At 37.0% G+C, this 16,247-nt stretch overlaps 1 protein-coding gene across 3 annotated transcripts in view; it reads right to left on the bottom strand.

The window, feature by feature from the left end:
- Positions 1-15,781, bottom strand: part of AGL (amylo-alpha-1,6-glucosidase and 4-alpha-glucanotransferase) — a 56,856-nt gene extending 41,075 nt beyond the window's left edge. For 2 of the 3 annotated variants that reach the window (XM_007421978.4, XM_007421977.4), the window contains exons 1-11: positions 15,444-15,781; positions 14,796-14,948; positions 11,027-11,237; positions 9,178-9,344; positions 8,299-8,502; positions 5,939-6,120; positions 5,277-5,388; positions 3,679-3,799; positions 3,060-3,162; positions 2,855-2,952; positions 1,418-1,557 (exon numbers count right to left, since the gene is read on the bottom strand). In XM_007421978.4, the coding sequence (XP_007422040.1) occupies positions 1,418-1,557; positions 2,855-2,952; positions 3,060-3,162; positions 3,679-3,799; positions 5,277-5,388; positions 5,939-6,120; positions 8,299-8,502; positions 9,178-9,344; positions 11,027-11,237; positions 14,796-14,877 (1,420 nt within the window). In that variant the 5' untranslated portion in view covers positions 14,878-14,948; positions 15,444-15,781. Of the gene's footprint in view, positions 1-1,417; positions 1,558-2,854; positions 2,953-3,059; positions 3,163-3,678; positions 3,800-5,276; positions 5,389-5,938; positions 6,121-8,298; positions 8,503-9,177; positions 9,345-11,026; positions 11,238-14,795; positions 14,949-15,099; positions 15,246-15,443 lie in introns of those variants that run through there. The other variant, XM_025175464.2, reaches the window with a different exon arrangement.
- Positions 15,782-16,247: the final 466 nt, after the last annotated feature.

Below are 16,247 nucleotides of genomic sequence, written 5' to 3'. Positions count from 1 at the left end.
ACCACCCACCTCCAGTGGACTCTGGGCAGCACACAAAACTAAAAGAGATATAAAAACAACTGTCCTTATCTCTGGGGGGGATGCTGTTCCAGAGGGTGGGGGCCGCAACAGAGAAGGTACGCTTCCTAGGTCCTGCAAGATGGCAACATTTAATAGAGAGGACCTGGAGCACACCAACTCTACTGGAATGTACTGGGAAGCAGAAAAGATTGGAGACAAGAGGTCTTTCAGGTATCCAAAATCAATTCACTTGATACACAAATTACAAAAGAAGTGGAATTAACTCAATTCTCAGATTTTCTTTTGGAAATTATCCTTGAAAAATTGATACACACAAAAGAACATTATGCACTTAGGCCTTATTTGAATGTTATGCACTCATATGGTTTTTTATGTCCCAACATCAAATAGATGCCCCAAGATGAAATATTGCTTCATTAAAATTCAACTGCTATCCCAAAGTTAAGATATTCTTACATTCATTAGAAATTAGTTATGATGCTCCAAATGATCCTCTTACATTTACATCTGGACATCTGATTTTTTTTTACAGGAACATCTTCTCTTAGTAAGAAAGACAACCCAAAGACAAGATATTGCATGCATCTTTCTTCTCTTTTTCCTTGCCCATAAATGAAATCCTCAATCTATTTTATTCATTATTAAACTTGGTTAAATTGATAATACTTCTATATGTTTCACATGCTGATTTAACCTAAAATCATTTTAACCTTGACCCTTTTGACTGTAATTCTGTTCCTTCAATGTTAGGTGGATTTATAGATGCCCTAAAACAGAAAAGTCTATTTCAAAATTAAATCTATAGTGCCTCTTACTGCTATCAGAAAGATCACCGGTGGTTATTTATTGAATGTTAAGAGAAATATTTTCAAGAAAAGACCAGTTCAACACAAGAATTAGTTGGCAATCTGTAAGTGTTCTCTGTTGCCATGTTACCCAGGCTAAACAGATGCCCTAACTGGATTTTCTGTACTGAGCAAGAAGTTGGACCAAATGCTTACAAGGCCTTTTTCCTACTCTATGATTCCATATTTAAAATAAAGTTATTTATTAAGTGCCTCTTCTGGATTTTGCAACAGTACTAAATATGCAATCAGAATATCCAAAGTTAATATGTGTATTTTATTCATGACAATCTGGCAATATGCCTTTTCTTGTCTAGTTTCTTAAATTTTACTGGCACCATTATATATGTATTTGTATTAATTTATCTGCAAAGTGTTGTCATCTGAAAGTCTCTGAAATACCAGCCAAATGTACAGCAAGCAATATGAAGGGTTGAGATTAATCTGTCCTTGGCAGACATCATCTTTAGTTTAGACCATGGATGAAGACTATTTGAAAAACTATGCTTTATTCAAGTAGTTCTGTTGCATTAACAAAAAAAATCACAAACCTGGTTCAGCAAAATTTCTTAGAGGATCATCTCCCATCACCCAACCATTATGGGCCATAAAATAACTTGCTTTGTCAGGTTGATGCATCATAACTTCCTCCTCGTCCAGGGTTAGTTCTTTAAATGGGTAAGTAAAGTACCTGCAACAAGCAATAATTACCTTTCCAAGCAATGAAGTGGATACTGACAAATGACTAGTAAGTTTCTTCAAGATGAATAATTATATGTATTATATTGCAAGAATACACAAGTAGTGTTTTTTCCTAAGCAACTTAGTAATGTTGATTTTTCTCTCTTCCAGCTTAGTTATCCTTTTACACTTGAATTGTGGATATAGTTATCTACATCCTGACAGATACCATCTCACATACTGTTATTGTACTTTAATTTTCAAAACTAGTAACACAGTATCACCATGTTGCTGTTAATTCATTATATAGGCCACCCAGCTCTCTTCATGAGTTTAATTTCCCCTATGCATTCAAACATTTTTCCTTTATTGAAAGAACCCGAAATCATTACTAACTACCCTTCAATTAGGCTATCATCACAAGGAATGTTGAAAAATCATATGAAAATAATATTAAATAGCAATTTCAGAAGAATTTTAATTATGTATATTTAAAATGCACAACTGGACACTATCAATCCAGTTGAGTTGGCTGTCTACTTTTACTGGTATATCTTCAATATTTACAAAATGTGAATCACATCATGATCACTGTCAACATCAAGAACTGAACTCTGACTTCACTGCTGACGTTTTAGCAACTATATTATTAGAAGTTGGAACTTCTAGTTAACAAAGACGAATCAGAATAAAAAACCAAGGTTTAAAGCGAAATTAAGATTATGGCTTGTTTTAAATCCGATAATCCTCATTGCTGAGAAAAGAAAGTATAGTTAATTAGAGAAATCTGGATTTAATTGCTGCTTAAGGAGGAATAGACCTTCTCTGGCCGCCCCTGCCCACTGGAACAGCATTTCTCTGAAGTCTGCATGGCCTTGAACTTGTTGTCCTTTCAATACATTTTGAAGATCTGGCTTTTTCAGCAGGCCCTGGGACAGGATGATTTGTGATGGACTGGATGGATTTATGCTGTTCCATGATGTGGGTTTGTAATGCTTAATGTTATTGCTTAATTTTTTTCTTTTTGCTTCATTTTAAATCTGTATTAATTATATTGTTGTATACTACCTAGAGTTGCTATGCTGATTGAGATATTTTATGAATAAGTTAAATAAATGAATTGCACGTATCTTTACAAACTAGATATATAACCTAGGTAAAAAGAACCTCAATCTCTTTTATGTTTATAGCATAAATATATTATTAAACTTCCCTATTAAGAGACTGCAAACAATTCTTATATATTATCATTCAGGAAAACATGCATTTTAAAAATACATTTATTTAAAACAGAGAAGATGCAATACCTTGTAACCAATGGACATTTTCTAGTTATAGCACCAAGCTTAGGACCATGACCAGCCAGTCGTTCATAGTTCACTGTTGCCAAAATGCAGTTGATAGCCTAGAAGCCATTAAAAAGGTTAATACAATAAAGATTTATGTGTTCAGCAAAAATAAGGAATGAAGAGTATAAACTACAATGTTTAAGTGACCCATGATTGTTTCAACCTGCTCCTGATGGTAATTTGTTTGTCGGAACTTTTCATCATTTAGCTCTTCAACTCTTTTGCGGAACCGGTTGCAACACTCTTCTACTGCAGCCAGTCCGTTGCTAAAAATCATAAATGAAAGAGACTATCTTTAGATCAAGTAAAAAATGTGAGTTTAATACATGTATAATCATAAGGAAACTGATGCATTCTAATTTGGCACAAAGACCATCAGATAAATCCTTTTAAAGCTACTCAAGGCTAATAGTATATTTTTCTAAGTTTAACTACAGTTCACGTCAAGTACACTTCTTAAGGAAAGCTATAGTCCTAAAGGTGTTTGCAATCTACACAATATAACGCATTTTTAAGAAGCTGCTTTTCCATTAAATATAAATACACCAAGAACAGGCCAGAAGACCTTTGAATACTGAGCAACTCTAAAGAGTTTCTATAAGAACTGAAGCTTTAGAAGGAAGGCAACATGGGAGCAGTTTCATCTATGGGCATGAACTGTAGCAACCTAATTATAATAGAAGCGATGCATTTCTCAGATTCCCCCTCATCTGCAAATAATATAGTGACAATGTTTTGATTACCAAATGACAAATTTAATTTTGTCTTTATAAAATACATACCTGTGTGGTATGAAGGTATTCAGTGCAACATTCATATCTACAGTACAACCAAATCTTTTAAATTCAGGATCCTGAATGACTGCAAGATGTTGGTTGGGGTCCGTTTTAACCTTTGAGCTACCTGTTACAGGAAATCTGTGATGAGTTTCAAGGCATTTGTTATTTATGACAGCAATTCTTAGTTTTTCTGAAAGCCCAAATGCAGTGAGACATAGATACAACAGGTGCATTGTTCCTGACATTCTGTAAGAGTGAAATGATCACACAGAAAGGCTAGTTTTCTGTTCTGTTAAAATATGCACATTTGGACACTTTTTCAGAATACATGCTATATCAGGGGAATCAAACATCCCTTTTGTGACCACCAGAGTCCTTCCCAGAATAGACAAGGACAAAAGAATGAGATTTAATTTTTTTCCCTTAAGGATGGAGGGGTTGAGGGGCAAAATGAGTGACTTAGGCCTTCTAGGTGCCTATGAAACCTATTTAATCCTTTAAAACTTCCAAAATAGTCCCTGACTTTGTCTACCTTTGGAGTGTAGCAAAGTCTTGGTCTGGTTGTCAAGTCAAAAGATGGGCCCTTCTGTACCAGCTGAACATACAATAGATGTATTCTGGTATCTGTTTAAGCTGAGTTGCCTCTTGAACCTTGAGCTTAACAGAAATGTAGCAATAATGTGCTCACAAAATCCATCTCCTTTTAAGTTCTCAAGAAAACATTTCCAAATCCCACTCACAATCTTACGGGTACACTTGTGGCGTATTTTCCCATGCTTCTTTTTTGGTTGGGATGTAGAAATTTAACATTTGAGCCCACTTATGATTTTTGCATAGTTCAGGCACCAAGTAATAATATCTGAGATAAAGCACTATCTAGGTTTGTTAGAGGCTTATTTGTAAGTAAAGTCTACAGTTCTTAAAACTTAAAGATTATTTTACTAACTTTTTTAAAAAATTCATTTTTATATTATTCTGACTCACTAGTCTTAATGTTTTCTATTCCTGGTATTCTTAATTAAAAAATTCCTTGTATGTACCTCGGTCTGGCTTATAGATCTGCAGTTATATTTGCTTCATGATTTGCTTTGTGCTGGTTAATGACCATAATAAAGATTGATGATATCACAGATAAAGCCTTCCTTCTAAATTCAGGATTCCTCCAAACACAACACAAACTGGGAAACTTATATGTAAGTTTTCAAATAAGTATATTTTAGGATTTCTGTAGCATGAGCTAAAAAGGGAAGAGTGATCTCTGGCACTAATCCGTTATGTAATTTATCATTTATTTGACATTTAAACTTTAAATATTAACAGAACATAAATTATACTGGATTTGATAGTAGTCCAATAGATAATTTATCGTCAGGATGAAAGTCCCAGGGGCTTTCAAATGTTTCTGTTAACATTTTGTTTGTTAACTACAATAACGATTCTTTGTCATGGGATAAGCGATTTCTGAAATTACAAGAGTTTTATTTTTCTCCATGTCCCCAGAAAAATAATCAAGCATTTCCCTTGATGGCAAAAGCATTTTTCATATCAACCACTGCTTCTTCACTGTCTATACTGCAAGGAATATGAGTTAATTTGTTTACCTTTGGTTAAAAGAGTTTTAAATTGCTGCACCACTTTGTTAACATCAACTTGGAAGAATTCCCATAATTTTATCTTGGGAAAAATATCCTCCCAAATGATTTTACGGATACACTGCAAAAATAAGAAGCATGTCAAGTGGGGAAATAAAATTTTTTTAGCATTTCAAACACTGTTCAGTATAAATGTTTGTTCCAACATTGTTTTGAAATATCCTTTATGATATGATTCAGTTATCTTTTCAGAAGAAAACAAAGAACCAAAAAATATTTTTGATATTTTTAAAGCAAACTATATCAGGAGAACTACATGAGAAATGTTGTGGTATATGATGCCTTGTGTTGCCATCTGCAAAATAATAACAACTAATTCATGGCAAGCAGATTGCAATAAAATGAAATAAATATTTGTTTTAAGAAAACATCCTGGAAACATAATTTTAAAAGCACAAGAGAACTATTTAAAAGTACAACAGAAACCAGTATACCAACAGTATATTTAAAATATCACAACTCTCCTGGAGGAAATGACTTGAAAGATGAAAAAGAAGACAAGGTGGGAAGCAAAATTAATCATTCCAGAATAGGGCTACAATAAAGTAGGCGTAATAATTTATTTCATTCAGTGATGGCATGCGCTGTCAATAATTTCTGTATTTTCTTACATTCAAATGTTCGTCATTTTCAATAAGTGGTGGCATTCCTTTGTCACTGTATTTGTCACCAGCCACTTTACAGGTGAAATGCCAAAGAGCTCGGTCCAAAAGCCAGGCTGGTTTCAAGTGAGGAGAATTTACAAGATTGTATCCACACTCTGGATGCTGAGTTAGCCATTCACTGTTTGCAGCTTAGAAAAACAAGAAATACACAATTAGTAGCACATCTAGCTGGAAGATTTCAGGTACTGTACTTGATCCTTATGGTGACTATAGTTTCTTGGAAAAAATAGGGATAAACCTGAAAGAGGGGCAAATCTGAAAGAGATTCATAAGGATAATTTTTTTAAAAAAATTATGTATATAACTTTGCTTTACGAAGGAAAATTCAAGAGCAAAACCAAGAAAAACTTTACAAAAACACATATCCTAATAAAAATATCTAAAATCAAATAGTTTATGTAAATTTAGTTTAAAAAGATAATTTAGTTTACATATTTTCACATGAATATGAAAGACTGTGCATTAACTGATACCATTTGTATGGTAAAACTTAAATGACCAAAATAGAGGGAAAAAAGTGAGTCTTTGAAAAATAAATAAATCTAAAAGAGCTTTCTGAAATAAAGTACTGTCCCTTAAAATAAAGGATGTATGGTCACTGCATCTATACTAAGTATCTGTGGATTTCACACCATCTACACACCAAATCCACTTTCATGAAAGTTTTTTAAGAAGTCCTAAAAAAGTTAAGATTCAAAGTGGCATAAATGACATTCACATATATAATCTGTGATCATAAAGGTCAATATTTGAGGACATAGAACAAGGAACACAGAACTTGCAACTTCTAAAAAATGGTTGTTCCATTGAATGAGACCTATGTTAAGAATTTTCTGAGGATAAGGTCATATTCATACACAAATACTTTCCCTAATCACTATAGGATCAAGTGATGCTTTACAGATCTCAAACAACTATCACATGCTTCTTCTAACATTAGTAGTTCAGTATTCCCTGATCCCTCCCCTACCACCAGATCAGACTATTCCTGTAAAACTTTGAATTATGTGGTTTACCCCCAGCACATCAAGTTTTATGTTTCTATGCTACTGGCCCAAGCATGGTGAACAGAACCAACAAGGGTAGAGCTGGCTATTATTGCACCATCCCTGTTTGTATATTAGTTGCTATTGTTCATTCAGTCACTTCCAATTCTGTGACCCAATAGGCATAATTTTGCCAGGTTTGTCTGTCAGCAACTGCTTCTTTGAGTTCTTGTAAGCTTTAGTTGGTGTCATGAGTGATAGTATTCAGCAATCTTGTGTTCTGTCATCCTCTTTTTCAATTGCTTTTGATTTTTCCAAGCAGCTGGGTCTTCTTCAGTGACGCTTCTCTTTGCATTATGTGTTCACAATATCTAAACTTTAGCTTCATTATTAGTATTAGTATTCAGTGAGATCTGATTTTACTTCATTTAATACTGAAGGTTTTTTTTTCACCTTGCCATAGAAGATATTCTTAGCAATTTTCTCCAGCACCACAATTCAAAGTCATTAATTCTTATTTGTTTAGCCTTTTATAACCATGTGTTACAAGTGGGTAAACCATGGCTTTGAGAACACATATCTTTGTTATTAGTGAGACATCTCTGCACTTTAATATGTCTGTTACAGTTTTTCTTCCAAATAGTGTATTTCTTTCATGACTACAGTCTGTATCCCAGTGAATTTTTGAGCCTGGGCAACTTCCTCTCTGACTATTTCATTGGGTTGGTTTGCCTGTTTATATAACTTTTTTTAAAATATCAAGCAGCAGACCGGCTCTTGCATTCTCACGTTCAACGTGATTCCATAAATCTTCCTTACTTCCAACCATCAAAATGGCATCATCAGCATATAGGAGACTGTGGATGTTCTGCCCAGCAATTTTAATTCCAACATCTATTTCTTTTACTCCAGTATTTCTCATAAAGTTTAATTTAACATAAATTTAAGTGATTGTTATATACAGATTTTAAATTAACTACAGCATCTAAAGGAAATCATGATTTAACTACAAGCTAAAACTATTTTCAAATGTCTAAACTTAAATATTGATAGGTTTTTTTTTCATTCACTATCACCCTGGGGCCACTTAAAGAGAAAATTTAAACATCTGTAAAATTACATAACTTTTGCTTAACTGCCTTCAAACCAGGATGTACAGTCAGTGCCAAAGGGAACAGTCCTAATGATAATCATATAAATAAATCCATATGCCCATATATACTGAAATCAATAGAACTTGGACACATGAAAACGATTACATGATGGCAGCCCCTTTGCAAATAGCAACAAGGATGATAAATATAATGAAAATAAGCATACCAGTGTGATTGTAGACTACATCTGTAATGCAAAGCATATTCCACTCATTCTTCATTTTTTCCACTAGTTTTCCAAGTTCATTCCAAGAACATTTTTTACTGGAGGTTGAAAAATCAGGATTAATTTCCAGCTGATCAGCCAATGAGTAACATGATCTAGACAGACCAAGTTTCTGCACTGGGGTGAGGTGAATCATATTGTAACCTATAAAATAATAATAATGAAATATGTAAACACATGCTTCTCACTTTCAAGTGGATAAGAGGACAGACATTACACACTTGGTAGTATTTATGATCTGAAGTTATAATGCAAAAAAATGTGGTTAAACCAGGTAGGCCTGAGGATACTCCATTCTAAGATCAGAGATTTCTAGGGAACTGCCCACTAGGCAGACCAGACCAGTGATCTAAGACTACTTGTATTGAGAGTGGCTATAAATAATAGAATCTTGCAAGTCTGATTGTGCTGTACTTCCTCCCCTTCTTATGTGAAGTAGGTAAGTGTCTATCTGAGCCACTTCCACATACTTTATGCTTGTTTGGGACTTAAGATATGTTTTTCCCCTCATCGCTTTGGTAATGGGTCTTGCCTATCTCCATCAAGGTCATCTTCTTTACTCTCTACAGCAGGGTTTCTCAACCTTGACAACTTTAAGATGCGTGGACTTCAGCTCCCAGAATTATGGGAGCTGAAGTCTATGCATCCTAAAGTTGCCAAGGTTGAGAAACACTGCTCTACAGTGTATTAAAGATGGTATATAAATATAATAAATGGATGTCACAGTCCAAAAGGTAGAAATATACAGATGACTGTCTAAAGTAATATATGCTTTATATCTCAGGTCAAAATTTGACTTGGAGTAAATGTGCTTATTACCAGATTCTTTTGCAACTTTAAGACGATCTTCCCATTCATCAAATGGTCCCAGACACTTGGCTAGGAATGTCTGGAGTGTAATACAATCCAAAGGCAATACATGATTGTCAGCACCAACACGTAAAATAGGATCCACAACCAGATAACCTCCACCACCTTTCTGATTCCTGGAATAGAAGACACATGTACTGATTTTATATCAATGCAAAGGAAACAGACCTTAGCATCACTCAGTATTATCACAAAGACTTACCCAGAATTTGTTTAGCTTTGTTATTTGAAAATGCAATTCAGTTCTTTAATCTTCCAGCTCACAGACCATAAAATAAATGATTCAGGAAAACATACTTAACCACTTGGAATAATGCAAAAATAAAGTCAGACACAAAACAACCTAGATTCAAGGAATATTTTCACTTTGCTCAGTTGGTCTCAGCAAATGTAAAATGCCAGTTATATTACTGTCCTTTATAAAATATTTTCAATCCTTTCAAACCTAGCAGATTTAACTTTAAAAGAAAAAGTCTAATACTGTAATCTTATGCCCTGGCATCAGAGTAGAAAGCCCTTTGATTGTAAAATTGTCAGCATCAAAGACTTGCAATATTAAGGGCTTAGGGCTGCACTTTGTCTCTGAGTAGTGTGCTAGGGGCCACACTTCTTAAGTAGTAGAAGAGGCTACAAGAATGTTGTATATATTTAAATTAGTTGGTATTTTTTCACACTAAAAACTACACCTGGATAACTTGGATAACTGAAAGTCTCTGAAGCCCTGGGACTTAGACTTCATTTCTCTGATATACAGGACTGCATTGCTAAAGGAGCTGGAGACAACACTGAACTGTGAGAAATGTAGATTAGCAAGAGGTCCACGTTTTGCAAAAAAACACAGGATTTTACCTCCAGACCATATTCAAATTTATCTTTGGCTTGTCTGATGTAAGAATCTTTAGCTTCTTGACTTTCTATTAGATTTGTGGTTTGAGTTTAGCATTTTGAACACTCTAACCTGCTTCATGTACTTCTGTCTTGGGAATCACTAGGGCTGCAAATGTAGTTATGTATTTGGGAGGCAGCCCTATTGACTCAATGTGAATTGTTTTCAAATAGACAAATAAAATGCAAAAGATAGGTTGCTATTACTCCTATTATGGCAGTCAATACTGTTGACACAAGGGCTATATGTCATCCCTTAGAGGTAGTCCAGACAAGAAGCACCCACCATGAGTACTAACACTACTTTTACTGCAAGGTTACAGTAACAGAATCTTGTGAGTCTGAACATACAACTCTCCCCCCTTGCCTTTACAGTCCAAGAAACTAGGCAGGATCCCTTCTGAGACATTTGCCATGCCCTCATTCCTTCTGCAGGCTAAGCTGCCTCTTGTCTGACCATTGCCTAGTCTGCTGCTGCTGCTGCTGCTGCTGCTGCTGCTGCTGTTGCTGCTGTCTCTCAAGGACATTCTCACAGACAGTTACACTATGATTCACTTTCCTGAGCAGAAAATGAGTACACATTTCCATCAATTCCTAATATATGAAAGGCATACTACATAGCAAAGCAAATACATGTAGTAACTTCATTGGAATGAAAACATCAAATTCTATGGGTGGGGAACTGGGTAAATCAGCCTGAGATATAGACTGGGTCTTCATGGAGTGCTCTCTTCATGTATTTCCTTAGGTGAACCTGACACATCTGGAGACTCTCAGACACGAGGAGGCTTATTTGGTATATGGCCTACTCCACAGCTACCCAAAAGGCATATCAATTGGATAAGGACAAGTTTAACACCCCTTTAAGACACTGCTTTTGCTACCTCTCCCACAAGTTCTAGCATTTGCTTACTCATGAGTGAAGTAATATTGGTATGATCCAGAAATCTGGAGATCTAATTTACAATACTTGTCAGAATCATCTTCTTTTCCTGTTGGGTTGTGCCAAGTTAGGCATCTGAACTTGTGACGATCAAACAATTCTCCAGCAGCTGGGTAGTTAGTATACACTGTAACATGCTTGCCTTGCAAAGTAGGGCCCAAGCGGAATTGCAGCTCATAACCTGAAGAAAGCAAGACAGACATTTGTTAGAAAAACCTTATCTTGGATTCCTGTCACAAGGTTGGGCCAATCTGGGTTCAGTGCCACATTTGTGTCCCCAATTCTGTACAAATACTCAGGGGCTCTATAATTTGAACTAGAACTTTGGGCTCAGCACCAACTCCAAATAAACACTTTTGGCTCCTTGGATTCCCTCCCCGTCTCCCCCCAGCTAAGGTGCCATCACCCATTCTTTTGTAGCAATCCAAGGGGCATTTACCATTCCCCATACAAACAATTCTCCCCCTTCCCCTCATCCCCACCAGCAAAAGGGAACAATGGATGGCAAGGGACAGTCTGCTTGCAAGAGGACCCAATTTTTCATCCCCCCCATTAGCTGGTTAAATGCCCTTCTTCATCATTCCCAACCCCAGAGAACAGTGATGAGGAACTTGTGTGGAAGTTCCCCTTCCTCTTGCTAACTTTATTCAGCAAATCTTTCTGATTTGCTATGCTAGATTTTATTTATTTATAAAATAGTAAGATCTTTGGAACTGTCTACTTATGGAGGTGGTGGGTTCTCCCTCTCAGGAAATTTTTAAGAAGAGGATGGCCAGCCACCTCTCATGGTTGGTTTAAATGGTTTTCCTGCACAGTGCAGAGAACTGAAGAAGAACCTTGTGGTTCTCTACAATTCTATGATTCATGGTGGTGAATAGGAAGTGTTGCTTTTAAACTGGGCTTCAAGATCTGATGGGTAGAAAGATAGCATAGAAATCCTTTTAAGCATCAAACCACATACATACATACATATCCTGAATATTCTTGTTAATATTAACCCTAGATATTTGAACAGAACTAAAGACATTTTATATGTAACATTCAGTTATTAGTAATCACTTATGAGGAATATTAACATGAAGCAGAAAGAAACAAGCCAATGTTTAAAAAATAGGATATATTTTAAAAATAAGATATAAGTTTATTTGGCCAACCGATAGTTGCTGGTCTGGTTGCCATGATGCATAGACTAAATTTATACCCAATTCTGTCTCAATGAGCACTTGAAGTATGTCCTATAACAATAACTGATGTGAAACTCCAATAATTAAATATGCATATCAGTAATGTTTGTCATGCAAATGAGTATCTTCATGTTTGTTTTCAGGGCTAAAGAATGCAACGAGAGTGCAAAATGTTCCATTCAAACACCTCAGGTTCATCTAGTTACCGATACAAACTTTAGACATGTTAAAGTTAGTGACAGTGAACACTGAGTTATGAATGTGTCATTGTGAAAATAAAAACTGATGTTGATATGATGAGTTATTAATAACCAAGGGCTAGTTTTGCAAACAATAAGAAAATATGATATTTCCATAAAAACTGCAGATTTACATAATTCTCTTTTTAAAAAATGTCCACATAACTCCAGACATTAGTAACCCATGGATTCTATGATCTATCTATCCATCCATCTATCCATCCCCTGCTAATGTTGTGGACTACCTTGTGAGAGAGGACACTCCAAAATGTGTATTAACCAACTATTAAAATACATACGCTTAAAGATCAAAATATATTTTACAATCAATACACCTTTATGCATAGTATACCCAAATCAGGACAGATACAAAAAAGGAACAATTTGTAACAACAAAATTTTAAAATAAAATGTGTTGCTGCTCAATGCATGTAATTAAGCCAGCTCAGCAGATTGAACCTGCATAGAGAATCAAAATATATGTACATTATTTTCTTTGAATATATATGACCTCATTCAATATCATAAAAAATAAATCAGGAAGCAGCACACAAGTAATTTTAAGTTTAATCCTAAAGAAGTCCATTTTTATAAGTCTTAAATTTGGTCATTTATGCTTTTGCAAGCATTTGATAGGTCTGTATTTATGGCATCTGCTAAACATAGACTGGACCACAAAGATATTTGCATAATAACTTATTTCCCAGAACCTGTGTAGACTTAAAGACTGCACTACTTAAATTAGCTACACATCCTTCATTACTTCTTTCTGCCAGGAAGCAATAATTTTATGCATGTGACAATAATAATAATAATATCATCATAATCATTCAGGATCACAGAATAACAGCGGATTCTTAATTTTAGAAACAAAATGCATTCGAAAAGTTCAAATTTTTCTGATTTCAGGAAATAAGATTCACACACAGACCCGAGTATTATAATTTCTTATGTTTACATCTATAGGAGTTACCTCAGATAGAATCAATACTCTACCAGTCCCAGAAAGCAAATGCATTAAGAGTCACTTAAAATGTTACAGACGAAGCATAAATGGCTCAAAAAGTGTGGGGTTTTTAGCCAGTAATCACTGAAATATAATTTTTAGCAACATTCTTGCCCACAAATAGAAGAAACATGAATGTTTTATTTTGGATACGATGACAGAGTTTGCAAGATATTATAGATGCATAAGAGTTATTTTCCTGCATATAGCTCCTGTGCATTTGGAATAACATTTAAAGCAATCCAACTATGTGGGTAAAGTTCAGCTTCATCGGCTGCACCATGAAATCAGTATCTCTCTTTTGGAGAGCTGCCAACGTGGCGCAAATAGATTTAGGATAACATTTGAAAGGGCTCCATATTGGGGAACAGAGTTTAAGCATATTATAGCTTTTCACTGTAGCATCACATCCAAAGTTGCCTTTTCTTTTATTCTTTGAATCTTTTTTTTTAACTAATTTTATTTGTAATGAGCTTTAATGGATCTCCCAAATAGCAGGCCATAATTCTTCTTCCTCTTACTGTAAAAGAGCCTATTTGAAAATCACTCCTTAAACTAAGAACTGCAACCTTAGAAGCCAAATACGTTTCCCAAACAATTTGAAGATAATATATTCAGGAACAGAATGTTCTTCCCTCTGCAGAAAATGGCCCATCAATCTTAAAATCGTTTACTTGGACGGAAGCACTTAGATTGCTTAGTATTTTGGCATAAGTATCTGCAAATGTATGACAGATTTATTAATGAAGCCTAACCACTCAGCAAAATGAATGACTCCATAATAACTGGAACCTTTAAGAGCAAAAGTTTTGTATCAGTGAATTTACTTTGCCATCCCACATCTACTGCCTTCAGTGAGGCAAATAGTACTTAATTTATTATATGACTGTTGTGTGAAAAGGAAAAATACCTCATTGAATTCACCTGGTCATATTTTCTAGTATGCATGCTTCATGCATTATGCAGCTGGTCAAAGTCTCCTCTCTTAAAATAGTTCCACCCATTATGTCTCAACAAGTGGTGGCACCACTTTCCCTTCCTTGAAATCCTTCCTCAAAAGGCATCTTCTTCATTAAGACCTTAACCTCTTACAATCAGATGCAGTTTATTTTCTCAGCCCCTCCAAGTATTAAAATGCAGGCTTCTAAGGGGTTCATGCCGGGATCCCTCTAAAGCATTATGTCCAGAGAGCATAAATCAACCGAGATATGTCAACTTTTGAATTTCCTATTGCAAAAAAGGACAAATGGGATCATAGTGGACTTGCTCAACAAAAAGAGAACACGCAGGCAGCTGCTATCAATACTGACCTTGTTCGAGCCGGAAGAGGGTCTTGTCCAGCTTCTCCATGTCGTTGAGAAGAAGTACCCGGGTGTGCTTAGCATTGCTCATCTTTACTGCCCGGTCTTTTCCACTCTTGCAGGCAGCAGCAGCAATTAACTTCAGAAAGATAGGAGTGATCCCTATCAGGCAGAAGAAACAGACACACAAACCAAAGGTTAGATACATAAGGAGCTGCTTTTTTTCCCAGGCAGAGAAGAGAAAAGATGGGTTCAAGCCACGGGTCACCTTGAAAGTCTTCCCTGAGAGTCACCGTGACAGATACACACTTACATTTTTTTCGTCCTCAGTCCAAATAAAACAACTTGGCAAGAGCTGAAGAAGGGTGGCAGAGGGGAGGGGGGACGCTTAGGGGCGCCCAAACTTTCTCCTTCAAGCAACTTTATCGCGGCTGCAGGCAAGACCCCGGAACTCGGCGGGTCTGCAGCCCAAACCCTGGGAGAGGGCGCTATCCCTTTCGGGCCGGAGGGGCTGGTGCCTGTCACTCTCCGCCTGAACAATGCGACCTGTCCTGGCGCCAGGGTACAACCCAGCCCCCTCTCCTCTCTCCCCCATTATCCCCAACTGCTGTTGTCTATAAATATAGGGCGAAGCCTGGGCGCCCTTTCCTCACTCACCCTGGGACGCTGCAGCGAGCGAAGGCGGCTCAGCAGTTGACACAGAGGCAGAGGCAGGCCTAGGCGGGAGGGCTCCAGAGAGGAGGAAGAGACAGAACTATAGACGGGAAGAGGCTCAAATCTGCGCAGGGAGGAACTGAATTGGGCAAACGAGAGCTCCGCCTGACGCCTGAAGGGCTTGCAGGAAGAAAGCGGCTTGAGGCGCAAGGACGGATCCTGGCAGGGGCGCAGGCCCGGTAAAGCCTCTCTTTGGCTCCCTCCTCCGACAGCCTGCACGAAGCTGCGGCCGGAGACGCGAGAGCCGCTAACTGGTGCTGCTGCTGGTGCTGCTGCTGCAGGAGGGAAAAGCAGAACAGAGGGGGAGCGAAAGCAGAGGCAGGGCGCCAAGGTCTTTTCAAGCAAGGCGCCGCAGGCGAGGGAAATTGCGAGCCGAAAGGCGGTGTTGCTGGGAAGAAGTTGCACAATGCGTGGCAAGCATTAGAGGAGCGCATTTGCTTTCGCTTTGGAACGCAACATTTTGACGACTGACAGCGGCACCTCAGCAAAAGCACGTCTCTTTCCATTACATTACGACACGTGTGTTTTCGAACTGAACCACGAACCCTGGCGGCCTTGGAGAGGGCTGAGCTATAATTTTTCCTTGGTGGCAATACAGTGGCCCCTTGGCAGGAATGCTGGGAGTTGTAGTTCATCAACATCGGGAGGACTAAGGGTGCCCCCCTGAAATGACGATAGTGACTTCAGTGCTTATGCTAAGCAATCACGTTGTTTTTGTTTTGAGCTTAGCTTGTGCTAGAAACCTAG

This window comes from Python bivittatus, unplaced genomic scaffold (genome assembly GCF_059951505.1).
Source record: "Python bivittatus isolate LINGU-HERP-01145 unplaced genomic scaffold, Pbiv_v1 ctg000700_np1212, whole genome shotgun sequence".
Classification (NCBI taxonomy): domain Eukaryota; kingdom Metazoa; phylum Chordata; class Lepidosauria; order Squamata; family Pythonidae; genus Python; species Python bivittatus.
Note: the sequence above shows the minus strand (reverse complement) of the source record. Positions and strands in the feature narration are given on the sequence as shown.